At 39.8% G+C, this 26,879-nt stretch overlaps 1 protein-coding gene across 3 annotated transcripts in view; it reads right to left on the bottom strand.

The window, feature by feature from the left end:
- Nucleotides 1–1,641: 1,641 nt before the first annotated feature.
- adam22 (ADAM metallopeptidase domain 22) overlaps nucleotides 1,642–26,879 on the bottom strand; it is a 79,905-nt gene continuing 54,667 nt past the window's right edge. Inside the window, exons 21-41 of one of the 3 annotated variants that reach the window (XM_088998948.1) lie at nucleotides 25,723–25,889; nucleotides 25,086–25,170; nucleotides 24,862–24,952; nucleotides 24,622–24,673; nucleotides 19,716–19,815; nucleotides 19,522–19,593; nucleotides 18,351–18,443; nucleotides 18,187–18,267; nucleotides 18,049–18,099; nucleotides 17,133–17,196; nucleotides 16,751–16,856; nucleotides 16,560–16,679; nucleotides 16,270–16,438; nucleotides 14,838–14,949; nucleotides 13,319–13,409; nucleotides 11,863–11,916; nucleotides 11,125–11,232; nucleotides 10,260–10,360; nucleotides 10,119–10,185; nucleotides 5,928–6,051; nucleotides 1,642–4,420 (exon numbers count right to left, since the gene is read on the bottom strand). In XM_088998948.1, the coding sequence (XP_088855074.1) occupies nucleotides 4,400–4,420; nucleotides 5,928–6,051; nucleotides 10,119–10,185; nucleotides 10,260–10,360; nucleotides 11,125–11,232; nucleotides 11,863–11,916; nucleotides 13,319–13,409; nucleotides 14,838–14,949; nucleotides 16,270–16,438; nucleotides 16,560–16,679; nucleotides 16,751–16,856; nucleotides 17,133–17,196; nucleotides 18,049–18,099; nucleotides 18,187–18,267; nucleotides 18,351–18,443; nucleotides 19,522–19,593; nucleotides 19,716–19,815; nucleotides 24,622–24,673; nucleotides 24,862–24,952; nucleotides 25,086–25,170; nucleotides 25,723–25,889 (1,929 nt within the window). In that variant the 3' untranslated portion in view covers nucleotides 1,642–4,399. Of the gene's footprint in view, nucleotides 4,421–5,927; nucleotides 6,052–10,118; nucleotides 10,186–10,259; nucleotides 10,361–11,031; nucleotides 11,233–11,862; nucleotides 11,917–13,318; nucleotides 13,410–14,610; nucleotides 14,639–14,837; nucleotides 14,950–16,269; nucleotides 16,439–16,559; nucleotides 16,680–16,750; nucleotides 16,857–17,132; nucleotides 17,197–18,048; nucleotides 18,100–18,186; nucleotides 18,268–18,350; nucleotides 18,444–19,521; nucleotides 19,594–19,715; nucleotides 19,816–24,621; nucleotides 24,674–24,861; nucleotides 24,953–25,085; nucleotides 25,171–25,722; nucleotides 25,890–26,879 lie in introns of those variants that run through there. The other 2 variants (XM_088998947.1, XR_016115330.1) reach the window with 2 other exon arrangements.

The raw sequence follows: 26,879 nt of genomic DNA on the forward strand, positions 1-26,879 counted from the left end.
GATGATTTTGCTCCAGTTGTCGTTTGTCCATACACTGTTCGGCATGTTGCACAATGCAATGTTTGCGTTGTGTCGTCTGCTACAAGCGTGAACTCCAATTTCCACGATGCTTTTAATGTACGTTTCCGTTTTGTAGCGTCATAAATTTTGTGAGCTTCTTTTGAATCTTTCTTCTGGGGCTATGGACGCTCAGGAAAGTACGGAAGCACAAAGTTATTCGATGCAGGCTTCTGATTGGCTGCCGAATATGCACATTGCAGAAGGAAAATCTTTTGGTTTTTTTTCTTGAAAAAGTTGTCGGCCACCCAGGCGGAGACATTTTGGAAGTTGTACGCCCAACGTAAAATCTGTACGCCCCGAGCGTAGACAATATGTCAGACACTGATACATTCCACACAAAATATAACACTGAAACAACTTACGAACAAATTCACCTTACGAACGAATTCACCTTACAAACGACCGTTCGGAACATATCCCGTTCGTAAGTTGGGGAGCGTCTGTACACTGAATGATTATGCTTTTATTCATATTTCACATGGATGGAACCCAATACAGGTTACTTATAATACAAGCTTTAAACATACAGTACTTATATAAGCCTTAACCATGCTGATATAAGCCTTAAACATACATTCCATACAAAATATAGCACTGAAGCACCTTACGAAGGAATTCATCTTACAAACGACCGTTCAGAACGTATCTCATTCGTAAATTGGGGAGCGTCTGTATAAGGCACACCACGTTATAAGGTGCTACAGTAAAGGTTGGGGTAACAAACTACTTCTTCTACAGGGGGAAATGGAGTAGGTGGCTGCTAAGAGTAGTTTGCGAGACCTGTTGTGGCTCAATATCACTTCACATATAAGGCGCAGGGTCATCTTTTGAAGAAAATGAAGGCCTTTGGGTGCACCTTATACACCGGAAAACACAGTATATTAAGTTATTTCAAAAATGTTTGTATGATTAACGTGACTTACATACAACCTTTTAAAAAAATGTTTTTGAAAAGAGGAAGTAAACAAGCAACTGAGGTCGGAATGTGTTTGAAACTGGGAATGTGTGATATATATCAGTGAACAAATGGGTCGATGAAAGATTTATTTTATATTAAATATTACAATACAGAATAATTAGGACAAAAATAGGGGCCTTGAATTTTGCATCAATCTGTACAGCATACAGGAAATAAGAATTCACAAACGAAAGACAACAGTGTCCTGACAAGTGGGGCAAACACTTTCCTTTTAAATGAAAAGATGTGACGTGTTGATATTTAGAGTGCTCCAGGGGATACATTCAATGGACAGGCAGTCCTGCACGCGTGTCTGTTGATTTTGTCCATTAGTGACTAATGGATAAAATCAATGTGTCAGTCAGTCATCAATAAATCAAAGCACTTGTGTACTGACTTCGGTGAGCCGCTACTGCTGTACATAATGTCAAAAATACAAAGGTACTTAAATCCAAAATATACTACAGTGGTTTCAATATTAATTCGGGTGGGTGCCCTTCAGAGTAACGCTAAAGCCTAAAACAGACATGAATTACAAATGTGCTAAACACAAAGACACAATTAACTGTACAAAATTAAATTAATGTCATGAAAATCCACTGCCCTGTTAAAATAGCAAACTAATCAATTTCCCCCGCGCTTGGATTTCATCGTTGACATTTAAAGACAATAAAATGAGCTTGTTTCCAGGGAGAGTACAGGTGTCAAACTCAAGGCCCAGACGCCGGAACTAGTCCATCACATCATTTTATGCGGCTCGCAACACCAACTCAAATGTTAACTTTCACAATGTTAGCAAATGTACCTACATTCATATTGACATACGTAATAAATAGGAGATATTGTACGAATTGCCTTGTTGCCAAATTCTTCATTTTTCTACAATAACTTTCATTGTGTCATTTCCAGTTATTCATGGACAATTCTTTTATCATTAATGTACGATAATTTTAATTTAAAAGAAAGGTTGGTCATTCTTATAGAAACAACAAATACACACTCACGGTTGCAAGAGTTGTGCTCGACCATCGAAGAGATTGCTAGCTATATTAGCTCGCTAGCTAACTAGCGATATTGAAACGTGAAATAAAACCATCCGTGAGATTTTTGAGATTGGTTTGTGGTGTGATTTGCGTGTTTGTGATGTTTTTGTGAAGTTACTCACCACAATACAAATTATAAAAGAGTTTGCAACCAAGTGTAGCTGTCACAAAAGCGAACGTTCGCGCAGTTCTTTGACTGCGTTTTTTTCCCTCTTTTGTACATGGCACCATGCTGCTCTCTACAGGTCATTCTTGGTACTTCATACTTCAAAACCGTTTGTTGACGACTTTTAGTTCCATTTGGTCCACTTTTTTTCCTCACACATTTTAGAAATCGGTTCAAATGTGGTATATCCAAAAACAAAAACACAAATTTAAGAAATTCATCACAATTGCTCCTGTTACAATCCAAGTAACACAAATTGCAATACAGTGATACCTTGGCTTACGAACTTAATTGGTTCCCAGACAGTGTCTAAGGCGAAAAGTGTATATCCCAAAAATAATTTCCCATAGGAAACCATTAAAACGAGACCAATCCGTTCCCAGGTCCCCATAAAACATAATTTTCTAAGCCTTAAAACTACGCAAAAGATAACTTATTTGATGTATAATAAATGTGCTATGGTATTATAATTAAAGAAACAAACTGTACTGTATAATAAAGTCGTTTTATTTACCTTTGTGATGGTCGTTGATGGCTTGATGGAATGGAGTGGCTGGTTTCCTCAGCATGAAACACTTGATGAGGAACGTAGCCTTCTTCTTTCACCATCTTGAGGAATGATCCCTTATAGGTGCTTTCTCTGCGATAATTTTACCTAGTTCCTCATCAATTGTGTTCTGTTTAGCTGGGTTGATAGCTTTTTGCATCAAGTGTACAGATGGCTTGTGCGGGTTCTTTGTGGGGCCAGATTGATGGGATATTTTAACCTACACACTGCCTTTGAACTATCAAAGTTGAAACTCTATCACAGTTGTCCTCCTGTCTCTATAATGTTTAAACCACCCCCTCACTGTTGCGTTCTTGACCAATCACGTGGCTTTAACCAAAGACTGGGGGCGGGGAATAGAGGACAAAAACAGTGGGCTGCCATTTTGTTGTTGGAAGAACGGGCTGGTTCGCGAACGACACATCACTCACGTGTACGAAAAAAGTTCGTATGACAAGGTAAAATTTTCATAAATGTCACGTTCGTAAACCGAAACGTTCGTAAGCCAAGGGGTTCGTAAACCGAGGTATCACTGTACATTTTACCATTGTGGAGATCACAAGTTGGCATGTATGTACTCCACTCTCTCTGTCTTCATTTTCCCGCCTTCCTGCACCATAAAATTTCTCATTATTGGTTGTATTTGTACTCATTGCTGATACATTTTCAGATGATGAGCTAGATATCAAACACCACAGCAGCATGATGAAAAAGTAACACAAAAATGGGCTACAATGTTAAATGTGGGTGTGTGCACCCGCTTTTTACCACATCTATTCTGCTCTAATTGTGAAACGGGAGTCAATTCTCGGCCTAAAAGGTGGATTTAAGAAAGCATATAACGCGATGAGTGAGAGGTACACCAAACACATAGAGAAATGGGACAGACGGCTTTTCAAGGGGGTCTCTCAAACTGTGGAAAAATATGACTATTATCATAACATGCCAACATTTTTCTTGAAAAGAATCATTTTCAGTCCTTTAGCATGATCATTATGTGGTGCACATTGCAGTTTCGGTTCAGCCATTTTTAAGATCACAGAGTCTTTCGAAAAAAGTCCGCCCCAAAATTGTTCCCGCCACCCTAAGTGGACCAAAATTATTGGTACATTCTGTTGTGAATGGAAACTGCAGCAATAGTCATCACACAGCGGTTAAAAAAATGCAGTTTGCTTTACATATGTACACAACTTACAGCAAGGAGGCTGCATGATCATCTCCCATTTTTATAAGCGATGATGCAATATTGTTTTTTTTTTTTTTTTTTATGAAAAAAGAGTGAGAAATGTGAAACTTTGTGCCCCTCACATGCATTTTGTCCAAAAGTTACCTTTGGAGCTGCTTCATGCATCAGTGTTTGTAACCACAAATGCTCCAGGAAATCCAGCGAGGCAGCAAAGAAGTGTGGACCACATGGGGTGAAGTCGGAAAGGATGGCTCAAGGTGTTTTGTTTTTTTTCTGGGATGGTGGACGGGATTAGGTCTGTGCTCCAGTTCTGCACCGCTCCTGGTTCATCCCAGCCTCTTGACTGATGAGATGCTTGTCACTCATCTTTGTCTAACTTTGGAGTCAATTTTGTTTTGTTGTTGTGTGCGTGTCTTGTCCTCATTGAAAACGTCTGAGCTTATATTGATGTCTCCCACAGCTGCAGCCACAACAAGAGAAGAAAAATGTGTTTACAAACCTATAATGACCCTCCTCAACTTACGAACAAGATACGTTCCGAACGGTTGTTCGTAAGGTGAATTTGTTTGTAAGTTGCTTCAGTGCTATATTTTGGATGGAATGTATGTTTAAGGATTAAATAAGTATGTTTAAGGCTTGTATAAGTAACTGAATTGGTTTGTACTGAAAAATAAACATTTCATAAAATACATGCTCTATAAATATATGTATATGTACAACTGGAGAGATTACTACATCTGTTACTACAAAAATGTTCGTATGTACCATTGTTCGTAACTCGAATGTTCGTAAGTAGGGGATTGTCTGCATTTACCTAAAGCAGTTGTTGGAATTAAGTGTTTGAAATGTTTTTGGCGTACAATAGTAAGCTCTGGTTTTCTTTTTCATGGTGTGTCTCAGACTTTTGTTCTTAACTCATTCACTGCAAGACGATGTGCAAAAAAAGTGTCCAGTGCCAAGGTTTTTGTCATTTTCACTCAAATTCCAAGACCCACAGAATATTGAGTTTTAGGACGACAGTACAGAAACATTCAATGCAGCATAAAAAAACATTAGACTCTCTTCTTTGATCAGAAAAAAACATTGTTAATTCCTAAGTTATATGGGTCTGGAGTTAGATGCAAGTGGGGGCGGCTGTATGAAATGCAAATTCTGCCCCCTCGTGGCACGGAAAAACATTGCCAGAGGTCTGACCAGTGCTTGCTCAACAAATTCGGGAATGGCGGTGAATGAGTTAAGGCACTAATTACCCCATTGCGGGGCTATTAAAGGCTTTCTTATCTTATCTTATAAAAATAATCAAATTACTTGTGGAGTTAATCGTTTTGCAATTTCATGACATTAAGATAATCAAAAGTACAATATACATTTTTCAAAGGGTTTGGATTGTACTTATTTTATTTTGGTGGCTGTTATTTGTTGTGGTGTAAAAAAACACACCACTGGTGTCTTCTTTTCAGTTTGCCTCAAAGAACCGTTATGACTATGCAACCGTATAAATGTTATATGGTTTTATATGGTATACTGGATATTACATATACACAAGAAATTCATCGGATAGCTTGTGTTTAAATCAAAAGTCAAGGAAAACATTTTGTATTTGTCACGTTTCAGTTTGTGGCATTGCAGGGCCCCGCCTGCAGCTGCACAGGTGTTGGTGTTCTGATCAGCGGCAGTTAAAAGGACTCACGGTATCACCATTCAGTGTCGGGTCGTTGATTGTTTCACCCTGTCTGGTTTGTTTCGTCTTGTCATGTTTTACTACTGGTTTTATTTGCTACTTTGGACATTTTTCATCTGATGACTTAGTTGTTTGAGATTTTGCTCCTGCTGACTTTATTTCATACAATTTGTCAAATACACCCAGCTCGTACCTCCTGCCTGCATTTTTTGGGTCATTTGTTCATGACATCATCAAACACAGGAAGCCATTTTCCAAATTTTACACAGACAGCTTAACAACTGACCCGGGCGCTCTGCCTATTTGCTTTTCGCTGGTCGTCGGGCAGAGGCGGCATGGGGTAAGGGTACCTCCTGCTGGATGCAATGGATCCTGTTGAGGAAGTGGGAGACTTGGCTGGGGAAAGGGTCCTGTGGGGGGGGGGGGGAATGAATGATGTTATTTCCCCAAAAAATCCAAAACGAGAGTAGGATTTGGATTCAATACAATTGTCAAAGGTTCCCCCGAAACGCTGCTCTGGCTTGTCAGCCGAAGCACACACACACACACACACACACACCAAATTATCATCAGCAAAGTGCAAGTCAGTTCCCAGCAGTGTCACCTCACTCGTGTTCCCTCACGGCAAAGCCTTTTTTTGTTATTTTTCATTTTAGATGATAGCAACATCAATCACCCCAAAAGTGTCATCCAACGTAAAGGAGTGCTGACTGTGAGGACAGAGCACATGTGAGCAGTGCTGGGAAAAGAGCGAGAGCAGGCCCAGAGGAGACAAATCTAACAGATGGGGTAGCCACAATGAACCTGAGCCTAATAACAGATTAACATTGTGGAGGAGAGAGAGTGACGAAAGGCGACATGCTGTCTTAATTTCAATTTTCTATGTCCAGGATGTACAGGAAGTCCAAGATGGCGCCCAAGTAGGCAGCCGTCAGCAAGTGATCTCACGAGCCTTGCTTTTTGTTGTTTGTTTTTGTGTTTTCTTTTGTCACTTTGTGTTGTTGTGCGTCGCTAGGAACAGATACAGATTGTTTTTCAGCATTTTTGGCCACGACATTCATCAAGGACGAGACTCTGCTGAGCGGTTGTGCCTTTTGGGCAGTATGACTATGCCAGTACTGTTTTTGATTTTCTGTCATTGTGCTTTTTTGCGCCTGTATTGGGCAGTATTTCCACAGCCCCACTTTATTCAGCGAAAAGGTCGGTGCTGTTGGATAGTCTGCGGCTGGATGGATGCTTGGCTTGAGGAGCCCGCGATTTGAAAAAAGGAGCGCTGATGTGTATGTGGAACTGTCGCCGCTTGGAATTGAAGCGGATTTACGTGGGACGGGAGATGTGACAGCTTCATGTTTGCTTTCAACATTTAGCTTGAAGCAGACAGGCACATTCCACCATGACATCCCTGATCCACTGGTGGAAAGGACGCTTCGATCCACTACTCTTTCATCTAGAACTGCTTCATACGACATAGATTGTGCAGAAAGTGCTGGAGATTGAATAACTGTCATTGTCTTTGTGTTGTCATGTTATTTGTTATTTAGTTTTTTTTCTTTTGACTTCAAGATGGCGCCACAAGAGTGGCTGCCTCTACAGCAACTCCTGTATTTTGTTTTTCTTCTTCCTGTCCTTTCCTCTTACTTTCATCACTTTGCTGCTGTGAAATTTAATTTATCCACAGCAAGACTAATAAAGGCTAATGCAATCCAATTAAACTACACATGGGCTATAAAAACAGTAAAAATAAATTGCCAAATTCCCATCTGAGAGCGTATCTAGTTTTGTAACGTGCTTAATGCAGAATGTTTCAAGTTCCAACTTTACATATACTATTCGCAAAAATATATACAGTAAAGTCTCGTTATGTCGATATTCTCGGGAGTCGGAAAAAATATCGATATAACCGGACTATCGATATATCCGATCCTGCGGCATGTAAATTTTCTCCTTGCGTTCATAGAAATAGTATCGTAATAAGCAGTACTATCGATATAACCGATATCGATATAACGAGACTTTACTGTATTTGATTAAACCTTTGTTTTTACACCGGTTCATTTCATAAATAACTCCCAAATAATTACCCTTTAACAAAAAAAGTCTGCTTATTGCCTGTGAATAAACTTCAGGAATGCGTCGCGACCAATTTAAAAAAAAATATTTTAATATAACCAAGCGGAAATGACAGTGGATGAGTACCGCACCACCCCCCTCTCTTCTCCACTATCTTTCCTCTGTTGTTATGGAAACAACAAAATGGTGGGCACGAGGTTCATAGTGGCAACCTGCTAGTGGTGGTCAAAGGGGACACAATGTGTTGGACATACGGTGACACACACACAGGACACGACAACAATGAAGGGCGGGGGTGGCGTGGGGGGGGGGGGGGTGAGAAAGTGAACACAAACACTCATATTCAACCTAAATAGACATAAAAAGCCATAATAACAAGGAAAAAAATGATATCTTGAATGTGTCGCAGCAATCCCATTCAGGAACATTTTTTTGTTGTTGTTGTAATGTAGTAATTCCATTTAGTTTGCCCAAGCCGTAAATGAAAGCAAAGAAAGCGACGGGAAGGAAAAAGGATGAGGGATGAGACAGTCTGAGATAATACCTAAGGTACGATCCTCGTGTGTTTTTATTCACATCTTCTACCCATTTAGTTACATCATAATAGTCTGTTTTGTCGTGAGGGGTTAAATACCTGTGGGAGGGGAGGAGGGTGATAGTCTCAATGGGAGAGGAGAGGGAAGGAAAGAATGGAAAAGGATAGAAAAGGAGCGAGGTTTGGGGGGGAGGGAGTGAGGGAGGTAGGAAGAGGAGACATTTTAAGAGAGCAGAGCAGTGACATCCTCAACAGGCAGCACGATGCAGCTGAACAGCGAATGAACTTTATGGATGAAAAGAAACATCACACGTATAAATACACACACGCGCACACATACACACGCCACCCTGCATAGAGCATGCCAATGTCAGTGGCATGCTTGCTATGCAAAGAGATGCAAATTCCTTGTGATGCCAAACACATCCTCTGCGCACAGGAGGCGTCATCACGATGCATTCACAGGCATACGGTAAATAACAAATGTGCAACTAAAGTGGACATACAGTGAGACCTCAACTTACAAACACCTCAACTTACAAACTTTTTGTCTTACAAACGTCAAATTTATGAAAATTAAACCTTATAATAAGCACTATTTTCATAATACACACCCACCACGGCTGGCGAAGTGATCTTCGGCGGAAGCACACGACCGAACAGCACCAAAGGTTAAGTTACCAACAGTCCTTATGGAAGGTGACTCTCCTTCCATAAGCCATCAACGACCATCAAAAAGATAAATAAAACTTTATTTTACAGCACAGTTTATTTCTTTAATCACAGTCGTCATGTAATGCGCCTCTCTTTCCAAACAGCAATTCCCTTTGACCTTCGACCTCCAACGCCATTCCATCAAGCCATAAATGACCATCATAAATGTAAATAAAGTGACTTTATGATGCAATGCAGTGTATTTCTTTCATTACAATACAATATCACATTTATTATACATAGAATAAGGTATGTTGTGTGTAGTTTTAAGGCTTATTTAGTTGAAAAGTATATTTTATGGAATTGGGATTATTCCCATTTCAATGGTTTCCTATGGGATTTTTTTTTCGAGATACACACTTTTCGCCTTACACACTCTGTCTGGGAACCAATTAAGTTCGTAAGTTGAGGTCTCACTGTACCTCTATTCAAAATATCGAAATCAAGGTCTACGATCATTGTCGAACCTTTTCACCAATAATGTGACCTATAATGTGTACTATTCAAGTGAGAAAAAAAAAATAAAGTTCAGCTGTTCTATTAGAGGGGTTCTGTATTTTACACGAATCTGAACGTTTTGTGCCAGTTTTGTTATATGGGGCTGTTCCCTCCAATTTGACAAAGGGCCATCATGATTTTTCCTTTTTTGGGAGGGGGGTAGGGGGGGGGGGGTGTCACGAATATGTTGGCTGAAAACACCACTTGGAATTGTGTCCAATATATTTGTTGGATATTAAAAAAACTGGTGTTATAGTCGAGTTTTGGTTTGCGACCAACGGATGGAACTATCGGGCCCACCTGCAGCTGCACAGGTGTTTTAATCAGTGGCGGTTAAAAGGAATCCCGGCACACCATTCAGTGCCGGGTCATTGTTTGTTTCACCCTTGTCAGGTTTGTTTCGTCTTGTCATGTTCTACTCATGGTTTTGTCTACTACTTTGGACCTTTCTGTTCTGATGACTGTTGTTTGAGATTTTGTTCCTGCCGACTTTATTTCATATAATTTGGCAAATACCACCACCTTGGAAATTGTGACAGTTAATGCGGAGAGGATTATGAAAATAAAAAAAATAATAATACTAATACAAAAAATCTTGAGGGTTCATCTAGAATGCAAAAGATATTCGTATATGTATATATGGGGGTGTTGGGGACTTACTCTGTAGAGTTTGAGCGAGCACGGAACTTCTTTCCTTTCAGTTTTTTGCGATGGCCACTTATGTTGCCTGGCAATAGAAAAAGGTAAAAGTCATAATGCGTACGGCAAAGGTGACGTCCTGCGGCATTTGTCAGCTGTTACCTTGCCAGGAGTTGCTCCTTGGACGGCCGTTTTCACAAATGTCAGAGATGTGTTTGGCGTCTGGGATTCTCTCACTCCACGAGTGGGATAGACCATTTGATCTAGACACACACGCACGCACACGCACACACACACACACACACACACACACACACACACACACACACACACGCACACACACACACACACACATACACATATTGATATTAATACAAATGTGATTTGTGTCGGACTGACAAAATGATCACCAGACTGACACATTAAAAAGATAAAGAAGTGACAAGACACTGGCCAACCGACAAAACTTTTTTTTAAACTGCAGCCTTTGCAATGTGGTTATGAATTTGATTCATTGCTAAGGACAGCAGCGACATTTTATACATTTTTGGAGACATTTTTTTGTTCTGTGGTATTCCATGAAATACTGCAAATTTCCCCATTGTGGGACGAATAAAGGTTTTCTGATTCTGATGAAATATTCATTTTGTGAGTACACACACACACACACACACACACACACACACACACACACACACACACACACACACACACACACACACACGCGCACGCGCACGCGCACACACACACACACACACACATACTCACTCGCACACACACACACACACACACACACACACACACACACACACACACACACACACACACACACGCACACACACACACACACACACACACACACACACGCACGCACACACACACACATACACACACAGCAGTGAGAGAATGAATGAAAGATGGCAAGATGGCGCACCTGAAGCCAAACAGTGAGATGTTCTGTGTAATGGATGGGATGGAAGGAGTGAAGGACAAGGTGCATATCTGAAGGTGCGACAGACACGCTGACCTCTTCTTCGAGCTGCAGCCCGAGTTTGTGCTCACACCGGGTGGCATGTCGCTGTAGAAAGAATCGGCGTCGCTCGGCTTTGTCACATAGTCACCCGGCGGCATTTGACTGCGCATACAACAGACAACAGTTCTGTACATGCGTGTACTGTACATACATAGAATGTTTGCTTTATGTATTTTCCTGCAATATACCGAAAATAAATTATGGCTTTTTCAATTTGGAGAAAGTCACTTTATTGTAAAAAAAAATAATTAAAATGTACGTGAATTGAAAAAGAACATTGAAAAAATATACATGTGTATATAATTAAAGATTTGTTTTCTTTTTGTGTTTATATAGTGTGTGCATGGTGTTCATCCTCTTTGGCAAGCGATGACACCATGCACACACTATATACACTTGAACTGCTAATATAAAAACAAACACAAAATGACACCTTAATTTTAGTCTTTGAATGAATAAAGTAGAATTAGTAAGTTCTTTTTTAAAGCACTGTAATTTTTACTTCATTTAATGAACAAAAACGTGTTATTAATGTTAGCTTTTGGATCGTTGGTTAGTATGCATTAACTATAACCTTGCTAATTTAGCGCTGTTGAATTGGCACTGCGAAAAGTTGCAATCCCAGTCTCATATTTTAAGCTAGTTTAGCTCCAGAAGGAAAAAAACCTTCATGCACGGGGTCACAGCAGGAAATGAGCATGAAAATGAGAAAATATTGTTGAGTGAACAAACCGGCAGAATCTTCGGTGAACCTCTGACTCCACGTAGCATCTCTGCTTATACCTCCTGTGAAGAGGCAGAACATTACTCAGCATTGGCACATGGCCGCTGCCTAATTTGTTGAAACATGTCCGCATTTTTTTATTATCGTAGCTCATAGCCTTATATTGTCCTCCCGGGTTAAGACGAAGAACAGTGCTCATACAAACACACCATTAATTACATTTTAGCAGCAACATGACTAACATTTAAAGACACTCAAATAGTTGGCCTAAATGAAGTATAAATAAATACTAAATACTCAGTGACGTCAGTCACTGTAAATACTACTAAATAAGGGTTTTTGTCATTTCACTCAAATTGCAAGACCCACAGAATATTGAGTTTTAGGACTACATAAACATTCAATTAAGCGTAAGAAACCATAGACTTTCTTCTTTCATCAGAAAATAAAGAGTGAATTCCTAAATTATATGGGTCTGGAGTTATCTGAACTTGAAATGCGGCTGTACAAAAAACAATACAATAAATACATATTGATTTATATAGCACTACAGCTGAAGCTGTAACAAAGCGCTAACAATGGACAAAAAGCAAATGCTGCCCCTCAGTTTTTGTTTTTGTTTTTTTTTTCCCTTCCACTACACCTTGGAAAAAAAAACAAAAACAAAAACTGACCAAATTCGGGAATGGCGCAGCACGTCACAAAATGGCAGTGAATGAGTTAAAAAACTAAATATAACTGAAGTGTATTTAACATACAAAAGGCCAATCGGACTGCGCAGACATCTATTCGCTATCTATTAGCTAGCTACCTAGCTAGCTATTTGCTATCTATTAGCTAGCTACCTAGCTGGCTATCTATTTGCTATCCCTTTGCTATCTATTAGCACATGTAGCTTGCTATTTATTAGCTATATGGCTATCTAGCTAGTTAGCTAACTGTCTAGCTGGCAATGAATTTACTATCTATTGGCTATCTGTCTAGATAGCTAGCTATGTAGCTGGCTATTTATTAGCTATCTGTTAGCTAGCGGGCCAGCTTTCTAGCTATTTCAGTTACTTCCGGGTTGAGTGAACGCTGGCGCATGTGGCTACCGCTTCTCACCCGCAGAAAAAAACGATCCTGTGACTTTAAAGTGACCTTGAGAGTTTTGAAAGGCGCTTAGAAATGAAATGTATTATTATTATTATTATTATTATTATTATTATTATTATTATTATTATTATTAACTGGTGATATTAAAGCTGACCACTTGAGGTCACCACCTCCCTTTGAGAGTGCTGTTTTAACACAACAGTGAACTATAACCACAATAATAAATGTATTCAATGTACTGTGGCCCTCCATAAACGTCCTTCAAAGATTCACATGATTGGATTTCCTAAATTCTATTTGGACTGTATAGGTGTTCCTCATAAAGCTCCTGTAGTTAAGAATTTGGTGATGTGTTGTATCATCACTCACTTGTAGCACCAGGTCGTGACAGCTAGGATGAGGGCAAGGACGAGGATGGAGCCAACAATGGCACTGATGATGATGTTGGTACTGGTGATGCCTAACGTACAGAGACAGGCGGACATATTTCTGTTATTGCCGTTGGAGTTTCAAGGCGTTCGAGTACAATCAGAACCACACAACAAGAAAGCACACTTGGTAAGGAAAGTGTCAGTGGAGCAAAAAGAGGGACAGTGGGTTGAAAGCGCTGTTGTTTTCTCATTCTTTCTATTCTGAAGGAAGTTGGTAGGCTCCCGGATCATGGAAAAGGTCACATATTTGAATTCGGGATGGAGGGAGTGGGAAGGAAGACTCGGGAAATGATAAGTAAATTACAGTGATACCTCGGCTTACGAACGCTTTAGCTCACGAAGCTTCACTTTACAAACATTAAATTCGCGAGAATATAATCTTGGCCTACGAACTAGTTTTCGGCGGACAAACCAAACCGCACGGTCGAACAGCGCCACAGTGGCTGGCGGACTAGTTTTCCACAGCTACTATCTTTGAGTGCAGAAGTAGTTTGTTATCGAGTGGAGTACTTTTGCTATTGTGGGACCAAAAAAGACCCCACCACAGGCTAGTGTTAAGCCGAAGAGGACACAAAAGAAAGTTACGGTCGAGCAGAAGGAGATCATCGAAAACCACGAACGAGGTGTGCGTTTGTGTGACTTAGCGTCCTAATACCAGTATGCTAAGTCGACCATTGCTACGGCTGTTTCTGTGTTGCCTAAGCAACGCTCTTAGGCAATAGAAGAGGTTGAAAAACTTCTGTTGATTTGGATTAACGAAAAGCAGCTAGCAGGGGACAGTGTGAGTGAGGGTATTATCGCCGAGAAAGCACGGCAACTTCACTCGGATAACATCAAGAGGCAAGTACATCAATGACCATCACAAAGGTAACTAAAATGAATTTATTATTCAGTACAGTTTATTTCTTTAATTACAATCCATCCAATACAAAACTTTGCTGCTGTGAAATGTAAATTTCTCCACTGTGAGACTAATAAAGGCATATCCAATATCCAATCCAATAGCACATTAATTCTACATAAAATAAGGTATATCTTGTGTATCTTATTTAGTAGAAAATTATGTTTTATGGGGACCTGGAAATGTATTATTCTCATTTTTAATGGTTCTTATGGGCAATAAATGTTTGGCAGATGAACTTTTCTCCTTACACACACTTCTGGGAACCAATGAAGTTCGTAAACTGAGGTATCACTGTACAAGCAACAAAAAAAGAACTCAAATCTAACCTCAAGTTGCGCTGTCAGAGACACTGGCCTGTTGACAAAGAATGGATGTAAACAAACAAACAAACAAAAAATCAAAAAACAACAAATGATGATGGACAGTGAACCAAAAGCACAAAGTAGTCAACAAGAGCAACATACAAAAAATGTGTTTTGTTTGACAAGGGAATAAATAAAAAACACACATGGATGAGATTAGTAAATAGATAGCCAAAAATACCATGCGCTACCTGAAACTGAGGCTGTGGGTCCCACCACAAGATAACTGAGAGGCGACGTGGAGTTACAGTCGTCTCCGGCCCAGCCCAGGTAACACACACACTTGAGTTCATTACTGCACACCTGTATCCAAATGAAGTCGTGGTTCTTTACTGTAAACTTGTTACAAGACAAATTGAACAGGCAAAACACTTCAAGGTTTTTCCACATTTTTTTTTTAGTTAAATGAAATGTGTTACTTGGTCTCCAGGCAGTATCACATTAAAAATAAACATACTATATATTGATGAAACCGGTCACTCCTTGTGAAGATGCAGGAATATTTGCAGTTCTTCACAGAAGAAAAACCACACATACTGTGGATGTTGTTGTATTGTCTGTCTACATGTGCTGCTTCACCATTTGTCTTTATATACGCATTGCTTCAAGAGTTATAACACAAGGACACCCATGCTATTCATGAGCGTGTTGATGGTAATTTGCATTGCTGTTAGCATTAAGCAAAAGAGGGTTGTTTTTTTCCTTCTTTTTCTTGTTGTTATGTGATGACATAAATATGGGTATATTTTACAATAAACTACAATACAATACAATACAATACAATACAATACATATTGATTTATACAGTTTCGCGCTTTAACAACAGCTGAAGCTGCAACAAAGCTGTTGGACATGGACAGCTATCATATACAGGAGTCGGTGGCTGCTGACAGCAGTTGTGAGACCTGTAGTGGGTCAATATTACGTCACATATAAGGCGCACCGGTGGATACGGTCATCTTTTGAAGAAAATTAAGGCTTTTGTGTGCGCCTTATACGATAAATACGGTACATCCCTTTATGTTATAACTTTAACGCTCTTTTCGGTCACGTAGTTAGGTTAGTGCTAAAACGAATCCCGAATGAGTTAAAAAAATGAATTATTTTGAAGGCATATTGAAATGCTACCGTGGCAACCGTAGAGTTACGGCCATATTGGATGTTCCTCGTGTCATAATACTAATACTAATACTAATACTAATACTAATACTAATACTAATACTAATACTAATACTAATACTAATACTACTACTACTACTACTAATAATAATAATAATACATGTCATTTATAAGCGCCTTTGAAAACTCTCAAGGTCACTTTACAGTCACAGGATAAGTTTTTCTGTGGGTGAGCAGCGGCAGCCACACGCGCCAGCGTTCACTCAACCCACTCATAGAAAGCTAACGAACCAGCTAATAGATAGCTAATAGCTAGCTTGCTAGCCAGCCAGATATCTAATAGATAGCTCGCTAGATAACTCGCGAGCTATCTAGCCAGAAAAACCAAAACCCGAACAAATTCGGGAATGGCGCTCCACGTCATATTATCAATTGCCGAATAATTTTGGGACTGGCAGTGAATGATTCATGAATGGCTTCATGGGTGGGTGCTTTATTCCTTACCCCGTGTCCTGAGCAGATGATTTTGTCGGTGGTTCCGGGGCAGATGCTGAAGTTGAACTGCTGGATGGGGAGACATTTGTGGTTGAAACAGATGCGGTCTGTCCCGCAGACCGTGCCATCCTCCACGTAGCCCAGGTCGGTGTCTCCATCGATTATCACGTGAGCTCCACTGACACACACACACACACACACACACACACACACACACACACACACACACAGGCACATACACACACGCACAATTGATACGGCGGGTTGTGTTCCTACTGTGGATCGCAACGACTCCATACCTGCAGTCCAGAGAGGCACTATGTCTTGCCACTGAGAAGGACGTCAGGCCTCCCTGCAGTTCCCCTAGTCGCGGAGCAGGTGAGATGTTGGAGCATAGCAGATAACCACAGTGAACGTCCCTGAGAGACGGCGGTGCAAATTAGTCAATGCAGAGCAGATGAGCAGAAAAGCTTCACATATGTTAACTTACTGCTTGTTACACTGGATCCACGTGTCTCTTTCCCGCCCGCAGTTGCCCTTCTCGGTGCCTTCAATGTTGAGCTTCTCATAACAGAATTTATCAGCCGCCGTGGCCTCTGAATGTTGGACCACATGACACAAAGTCACAGATTTGACAGTACGATTTGTGTATCAAGCATGCTGGCGTGTTTACGTTATGTGTATGATTGGACATCATTGTTTTTGCATGTGATGACGACAATATGCGTAGTGTGTTGACCTACCAAAAAAAATGGAGGGTGTTATGTGTGTGGATGTACTTTGTGTATTGAACACTCTTTGTGTGGTATATGAATGACTACAACACAGAAACATTGAATGAACCAAAAATAAGAAAACTGTCTTTGACTTACTCTCTCCCCAAATGTACTTGCACTGTTTGTCTTTGGTTTTGCATCTCCCGTTAAAGCAGCGCCCCTAAAAAAAGGAAAATTACATGTCAAGAGTGTGTTATTTACATAACGAAATTGGATTATAACGGTTCGAGATTTTTTGATAGTAGTTACTTTCTATTTTGCTTTGGCTTTTTATTCAATTCAGTTAGTTTTAATGAGTTTTAAGAGCATTTTTTTTGGGGGGGGGAATGTGTCATTTTAGTGTAGTTTTTATTTGTTTTAGTATTAGTTTTTTTTTCTAATACAAGATCTGGAATATTGACTGTTCACGCTTCCTTCTTCTATAGCTACAGAAGTGCAGTAATACATGAATAAATGTATTTAAAAGGAAGCCAGCGCGTTATTTAATGAAAAAAAAAGATGAAAAAAAAATTGTAACAATTGTTAAAAAAAATTTTTTGATTGTTTTAAATGTTAATGTTATTTATTTATTATTTTTATACTTTCCAGTAACAATAATCATCTTATTTCAAGACAGTTAACTCATTCACTCCCATTCCCGAATTTCTTCGTTTTTTTTTTTTTTTTTTTTTTTTGTGGGTAGGGTGCCGATAAAGCGCTGGACAGACCTCTAGCAATGTGTTTTCCCTTCCACGAGGGGGCAGCATTTGCCTTTTGCCATTTGCCCCCATTTTAAGCTCAGATAACTCCAGACCCATATAACTTGGGAATTAACTCCCTTTTCTCTCATGAAAGAAGAGAGTCTAAGGTTTCTTACACTGAATTGAATGTTGATGTAGTCCTAAAACGCAATACAGTATAATGTAGGTACTGCAATTTGAGTGAAAATGACAAAAACCCTGGCACGGGAGTGGACACGTTTTTGCACATCGTTTGGCAGTGAATGAGTTAAGATGTTATGGGACCGCCACACCTGGTCTTTTTCACACGTGTAACCGTCCATCTTGTGCACATTTGGTGGACACTGTTAAAAAAAGGGGAAAAAACACCTGATCACGATCTGTGAGTTGGTTCAACAGCTTCACTTCGAGGCTGAATGGCTTTTGATTACCTGGCTGGAATTTCCTGTGCAGTTTTCAGGAATGTCACAGTCATTCACCGCATCTCGGCATACGACCCCTAAGAATTCCAACTGTGCGAGATAAAAGAATAACGCCACGTAGTAAAATGGTTTCAGAAAGAAAAGCTTGGGAGTACGATTAATGTATTTCCTACCTGACAGTTTTTGCAGCAGAGTCCGTTGCTACATTTGGATCCTTGAGTCAGGGTGCACTTCTTACAGCAGTTCTCTCCCTCTCTTGCACACTCCTGTTGGAAGACAGCAGCTTTTATGATTATGTAGTCATTTGAATGATCATTTCATGTAACAGCTCTGTGGGCAAACTTTAATTGGATGTCATGCCTCATTAGACTACCAAGTCCGACACTGTATGATGTTGCTGATGCGTAATTAGGCCATGACAAAACGGGATATTTGTCTTTACAAGAAAAAAAAAACTCAAAGCAGTTTTAATATCCATCACTTAGATGTGGGTTTTTGATATTTGTGGAATCATGTTTCACATGTTTCGGCGTCTACTTCCGTCTTCATCCAGGAAGTAGACGCCGAAACATGTCAGGTATTTGAACACCTACACTGTCTGTAAGTAAAGAATCTGCTTTAAATTAGATATCAAGTAGACAGGATGACCTTAGTACAACGAAAACATTCCAATGTTCTCAAAATGTTTATTTTTAACACACCAAAAATGAATTAAATGAATACATGGAAAATGAATACAAACTAAATTAACCAGTCATAAATAAATAAAATAATTACAGTAAAGTCTCGTTATATCGATATTCAAGGGAGTCCGAAAAAATATCGATATAACCGGGACTATCGATATATCCGACCCTGTTTGCATGTAATTTTCTCCGTGCGTGCATAGAAATAGTATCGATATAACCGGGACTATCGATATATCCGATATCGATATAACGAGACTTTACTGTATAATGATCATAAGGCAGATACAGACGACTGAGAAAACCACAGGAAAACTAATTATTTTAATAAAGTTTCAAATGTCTGTATTCACAGTTCCTTAACTTTTAGCTTTCTTAACAGAAATAAAATATTGAACATGAACTGTCCTAAACAAGTTTCATTTGTATCAATCAACCGGGCTGCACTAACATTAATCTTTCATATCAAGGTGGGCCACAATATATTCGCTAGGGGGCCGCAGTTGGCCCGCGGGCCGCAAGTTTGAGACCCCTGATATACAGGAATAATATTACATTTTTGAGTGTGCTCCCCAATAGTGCTGATGAAAAAATGATGCCCCCCCCCACAACTCAATTCCATCATTTAACTCGCCTATTCCTACTGACAACAACTCACCACTGGGCTGCCACAGTCACAGTCCTCTCCTGCTTCCACAAAGCCATTACCACATTCGGGAGGATCCAGCAGCTGATGAACAAACAAAATAATAACTTCCAAGGTTGAAGCATTTCTATTTAGGATTTTATTCCATATATCCTATTTTATGAATCGGAGTAGAGGAAGAAAACTCTACTGTGAAGAAAACATACTTTGGGAGGCTTGTTGAACAGACAGGTTCCTCCACCACTGTTAAGGAAGTTGTAGTATTCCTCCACGTTACAGTCGGAGAACCTCTTGGGCAGGTAGAAGCTGTTCAGCACAACCACAGCATATACAGGGGCCATACCATAAATGTCATCTTTTGTCAGAGAAATACTCACAGCTGAGATAAAATCATTTCGATGACTTATATAGACAGATGATTATAGAAATGGGAACAGAGCAAGCGACATTTACTTGATTCCAGGATACATGACTTACTTTTCCAGAGTCATGAACCTCAATGGACTTGTATTTAATCTACGGCCTCTGAACAGTAACTCACTAATGTCTCATCCAGAGAGAGACAGACTGTCAGAGATGATTGTAATGTTGAAATCGCCATACAGACGCTCCCCGCCTTACGAACGAGATACGTTCCGAGCGGTGGTGGAGTAAAGTGAATTTGATCGTAAATTGCATGCTAAGTTTGTATGAAATGTATGTTTAAAGGACAACCGACACCTCCGGACAAGTTGCGTCCATAATTTGTAAAATCACTTCAAATGATTCCACCGCATATAGTTATATTTTACGTTTTAAAACTTGCGCTGAATATTCATGAAGTCTTGTTTTTGAGTTGATGCTGATGCCAGAAGTGACGTCACTGAGGGAAAGCCACTGACCGAGAAAGCGACACACAGTGGATTTTGGGTACTTTGTTTCATCTGAAAACACCGTGTTGATCGCAAAATTAGAAGGAAAACTACATAAATAACGCAATGGTGAATCATTGTGTGGCAGCAAATTGCAGTTACACGCATAAAGAAGGTGTAAGTTTCCACAAATTCCCAGCGGACAAACCAGCCATTTCCAACGGACCAGAGCAGTATAGCGAATCGGACAAACATTCAGCTGCTGGAACGAGGAGCTAACCGGAGATAGCGATGGATAACCGCTGTCATTCATACGTAAGTTCCTAACTCTTCATCTTGAAAGTTTAAACAACGTTTTGCATGTACAACCATTAAACAATCTGCCTTGATGTTGACATATTGTAGCTTATTATTTGTTACTCATGTCCTTATATTCCACATATCACCGAAGTTGATGCTATATTGCTTATTCGCGGAGCTTCATATATGCTTCATATATCGTGTCCTACACCAGTTTAGTCGCTTTGCTTACACGGTTCGAATTGATACGGAAGGACTTATTAAATCGATCGCAAACACTTATGCTTATCTCTTCAGAACTATTTGAATCATATTCATAACTGGATGAGTAACAAGAAAGCATCTTTTTCCGAATCTGAACACTCTGAAGCCATTGTTTTGATTCTGGAGCAAAGCAGTTTGTGAAGGAGTTGCCTGACGTGACGTCACAAACTGGGGGCAGGACTTTCTGAATCTCTCCAGTTTTGAGCTCATTAGTGGCAGTTTTGGGCAACTTTAAGTCATTTTTATTGGTGTTTTGCGTTTGACTAAAAATATCAGCCTGCATGTTTTGGGTATTTTAGATGCTATAAAACGTTTTTCTGATGTCAGTTAGGAAACCAAAAAAATGGTGTCGGTTGTCCTTTAAAGCAGGGCTCCCCAACCTTTTTTGCGCCACGGAACGGTTTAATGTCAGACAATATTTTCACGGACAGGCGGATAAATACAACAAAATAAAATGATACGACAGGCATGGAAACTGTTTTTTTTTTCTTTCTTTTAAATATAATAATAAACGTGAATCCTTCGTGTATTTTTATACAACTTTATGAGCAGAGTCCTAGTAACATCGCGCCAACAACAATATACAGTATGTAACATCGTCTCTGCCTCTTATGCTCTATGGTCACCATGGTAATGTTTAAACGTGCCTTCAAAATAAAATACCCAACAAAAACAAGTACAAAGCGCATGAAAAATACAACTCACTACAACTGAATCAGTGGGACCCCTGAGCTTGTTTCTCTGCAACGAGACGGTCCCATCTGGGGATAATGGGAGACAATGACACCCGAAGTGTCTTGCTTATGTCCAGTCTACTCCGTAGTATTGTTTTGGTTGCTGTCACTGCAGAAAACCCCGCTTCACACAAATAAGATGTCGGAAACTGCAACAGGGTTTTCAGTGTTGTTGTGGCGATCTCGGGGTATTCTGCCATCACTTTAATCCAAAACACCGGCAGAGTTGTTGTCTCAAACATACTTTTAAGTCCGCCATAATTTGCTAACTCCAGCAGTTGTCCTTCTTCTTGCGCATGGGAAATTATGTAAAATATTTATTCTTTCTGCGCGGCCCGCTACCAAATGACCCGCGGACCGGTACCGGTCCCGGGGGTTGGGGACCCCTGCTTTAAAGGACAACCGACACCATTTTTCCTATCCAAACATTTTTTGACAAAAAAAATGTTTGTATGTCCCGTAATATCATAACTCAAATGTTCGTAAATTGCGGAGCGTCTGTATGATAATCTAGTGGTTCCTGTAATTGCAACATAGATATCAAAGAGCAATAATTTGACCATGGTCTTATTTTGTTTGAGCAAATAAACAATAATCCATGAAACTTGCCCCTTGTAATATTCTGTAATAATATTGCCCACTTTCAACTCTGTCTTCCTCTCTCGCACAGACACACACATACACAGTAAACCTGTGAAAACAGAACACTGAAAGGGGTTAGGCTGTTCAAACATGCAGGCACTGTGGAGTAAAAAAGAAACTGGCGTCAATGGACATGGCTGAGCTCACTGAATACATTGAAGTGTCTGAAATACCACTGAGTTGATTTGAGAGAGACCAGAAGGCAGATGACAGAGTGCTCTGTCATGTGACCTCTTCACATGATGGCTTTGCTAGCATGTGTACCGAAACTGGACGTGTTAGATGGGAACCCAATCCAGGAGGTGTGTGGGCAGACAGTGTCAGAGTTCTCAGTTGAGTCATTTGTGATGAGACTGACATTGCAGACAGTATCAATCGACAACACACGGACAAGACATGGAAAAGGGATGAAAAGATTATTGTGAAGCTAACTAAAATATAGTATTTCCACAGATAGTGGCTTAAATGGGAAGGAGCAAATTCAAAGGAGAGTTATTAAACAGTATGATCACTTTCAGCAACAGATGTTTGAACCATAACGGTGGAGCAGCACATGTACACAGACAATATGACAATACTCATATGATTCTATTCTTAAACCTCTATGAAAAACAATGCTACTGAGCTGTCAACGTGTATATTCGCATGTCAGTATTACACTGCCCCGTGGGTGGCCAAAGGGCAAACATCAGAAGAAGCAGCTTGATGCCGAATGAATTCAAGCTTAATCTTTTTTTAACCATAATTAACTCATTCGCTACCATTCCTGAACTTATTCAGGAATTGAAGTGTGACATGGTGCGCCACTCCTGAATTTGTTCGGGTTTTGGTTTTTCTTGCGGGGTGCGATAAAAACCCCTGGAAATATTTTTCCTTTCCACGAGGGGACAGCATTTGCCTTTTGTCTATGTTAGCACTTTGTTACAGTTTCAGCTATTGTTAAAGCGCTATATAAATCAATATGAATGTATTCTATTGTATTTTGTACCCATCCCCATTTCAAGCTCAAATACTCCAGACCCACAAAACTTCAGAATTAACTCTTTTTTTCTGATGAAAGAAGTGAGTTTCAGGTTTCTTACGCTTAATTGAATGTTTATTTAGTCCTAACACTCAATTTTTGGAGGGTCCTGCAATGTGAGTGAAAATGACAAAAACCCTGGCACTGGAGTGGACACATTTTTGCACATCGCCTGGCAGTGAATGAGTGAATTATGTCATTACAGAATGCTCTATCAACGTGCAATTTTATACTCCTCAGAGATTAATTGGTGTACGATATGTTACAGAGGGACAGCCACTATTTGAGGAAATAGAGAAAACATATTAAAGCTAAGCTAACTGCCCACTGACTGTAGCATACACAGCCAGTTCACAACATTAGGTACACCTGGACAAGCTAATGAGATTCAGTATAAATGTATTAAAAACCCTGCCCTTACTAAGAAACGATCAATTTGGATCAATTTTGATTGAGGGTGCGAGAGAGGTATTCGTTAAACAATCATCCTTAGAAAGATGTTTTGTGGTATGTGGTTCTACATGAGACAATGACAAACAAATTGTGTAATGAATACCTTTGCGACAGCATCCCCCCACAACTGAGTTGTGCCATGCGTTATAGGCTGAATATTGCCATTGCATTTCAAACAAGATTAGGTATCCCTAATGTAGTGTCCACTTGATGTACAACAGAATAACAGAAATGAGCGTTACTGTTCAATAAGATGATGCCAAATACAGCTGATATGGACGAAAGGCACACCAGACTGTATTTGTTTACACCATTTGAACAAACAGAGACGTTTGGTTGTGGTGGGTGACAACCATTCTCCTGACGCAGTGGTACAGAAGGGCATAAGCAATGTTCTAGCCAGGCTTCTGCTCACCTGCTGTCCCATTTGGGATAGAGGGAAAGTGCAAGAAGTATTTAAGAGAGGGTATGGACATCAACGCACAACACAGAATCACAATGACACACAAAGTTACATGTTTGTTTGGCTATATATAGCGTCATGTAAGAACATTAACCATAACGCGGCATTAAGTACGCACGGCAGCGACAAGCTGCCTGACTACAGAAAATGGTCATGGGCTGACACCTACTGGTAGGTTCTTGAATTGCACCAGGGCTTCTTGATGCGATGACTACGATGCATTATAATAATAATACATTTCCTTTTTAAGCGCCTTTCAAAACTCTTAAAGTCACTTTACAGTCACAAGATAAGGTTTTATGTGAGTGAGCAGCGGCAGCCACATTGAGAATTTATGACGGGTTGGGATTTTCAGAAGGTGCCTTCATCAGTTTTTTTACTTACCCAACATCATCCATGATGCAGCCTGACCAACGATCATCACATTTGCACTCTCCTGTACAAAAATATACACAATGAGAAGTCGCAATGCCATCTGAATTCAACCATAAAAATAAGCGAAATGATGATGTGAGTACTGGCGACGTGGGGGTAGCAGAAAACCCCAGTGCAGAATTTATGGTTGCACATACGTGGTATATATTAGACGGATTACAAATGACGGATTTAAATCAGACAATGTACCATTAAGAATCCTCTTCTTGTCAGAGAAGATGCCAATATTTTGCCCAAGGGATTGAGCCAGCGTTATGGCCATCTCATCTGTTTTTCCATACTGATAAAGGAAAACAAATGAAGTCTGATATGAGAAGAACATTAAAATTACGGCGTTGACACGACTGCGCTCAGATTTAATAAATAAATAAATAAATAAATAAATAAATAAATAAATACAAATCGAAGGTTACCTCGTTAACTCCGCCCCCTTTGGTGAGGGAGCAAACTCCGCCCATGTAGGAAGCCCCGCCCCAGCTGCTGTGAAAACGGTTGCCTCTGGTAATCGAAACGATAAATACAAACATGACGAAAGTCACGAAAAAATAAGCAGTGGTAAAATACTATACATTCAAATTTCATCACATATTGATTTTACTTTATTTCAAATCAATTTCTGTGGTAGAGGGTTATTATCGATACCAATTTTTTTGCTTCGTGTTTTTTTAACAAAATAAAGCCTTGCCACGTAATTACAATTTTGTCAAAATATAATGGTTTTCTGTCATATTAATGACTACTACAAGTAATGTGAATTTTAGTTGTGTTCAATGAAGCCTAACTGATAAAATCTAATGCGGGGGGTGTAGAAAAACAATCATTAAAAAAAAACTGGAGCAAGCAGTATATTGACGTGTCGCATACAAATGACATCAGAGCGTAAGACCAATACTTTCAGAAATTAGTATGATTTCTTTAAAGTACTTCAATAAAGTATAACGTGCAAGAAACTGGCACGTTTTTGTGTTACACACTTGAAAATGTAAAAATGAGAAGTAACAGGAAAAAAATATGTACTGTATAATGTTTGATCATAATATCGGCACTCACGAGAAGAGGTGCACGGAGTCGCATTGCTCCTTGATGAAATCTTTACGATACTTCATGAACTCCTTCAGAGTCACCATGGGGTCATCATCAATGTTAAATTTGTTATCTGTTGACCAAGTTTCCATGGCGACGAGCACGATACGGGTATTCAGTTGTTCCTTGAAAATCTGGGGGGTAAAAAAGAAGATGATATAAAAAAATGAAGGTGCAGTTTAAAGGAGATTTGCTATTTAATTTTTGTCCTGGAGGACTCTAATGGAAAGCAGGATATTGCCGTATGAAAACACTTCATCTGATTCCCAGCTTGAATTCTGGTCAAATGATTTCAAGAATACAAAATGCTGAGAGGGACGAAGAATTAGATCAGAAGTAGCGCACTTTTGTCCCCCATTAGGTATCATTTTATAAAATACTGCGAGGGTCACAATATGGTAATACGTGATGATATCTTTTCAGCATAGCTCAGCTGAGGTTTCCTTTGTTTCAAAGAACTGCATTGCAGACCAATTGAAATGCTCTCAAAGGCTGTTTCTAAATTCATTGCGGCAGTTTTATGAGTTGTCGCTTGGAGGAAAAGCTGCAATTGTAACGGTGGAAGGAAACTCAACTCCCATCCAGAAATCAATGTGAACTTTCCAAATGTGATGTGCTTCGTATGATCTTTTTCAAGGACGAGACGAAAAATCTCGACCTTTTCCTTCATGAGGCGATCAGCTTACAGCCACGACCCAGCGACCGGTCGCATTTCCATCGCGGTGCACACAAATGAATGATACAACGGTGACATTCACACTATGACATTCTCTTCAAGTAGCGACTGGTTAATGGCGATTTAACCCTTTCAGGGACAGCGGTTACTACAGTGGACAACGTATCATGTTATTAGGTTAGATGATGGCTGAAAAGCTTTCCTAACTGACATCTAAAATACCCAAAACACGCAGGCTGATATTTTTATTCAAATGCAAAACACCAATAAAAATGACTTAAAGGCTCCAAAATCTGCAAAAACATTGAGCTGCGAATTGGGCATTTTCAGAAAGTCCCGCCCCCAGTTCGTGACGTCACGCCAAGACGTCTTGCATTGCTGGAGAATCAAAACAATGGCTTCAGATTCGGAGAATATGCTTTCTTGTTACACATCCAGTTATGAATAT

The sequence above is a fragment of the Hippocampus bargibanti genome, linkage group LG06 (genome assembly GCF_051943395.1).
Source record: "Hippocampus bargibanti isolate YZ-2025 linkage group LG06, ASM5194339v1, whole genome shotgun sequence".
NCBI lineage: Eukaryota > Metazoa > Chordata > Actinopteri > Syngnathiformes > Syngnathidae > Hippocampus > Hippocampus bargibanti.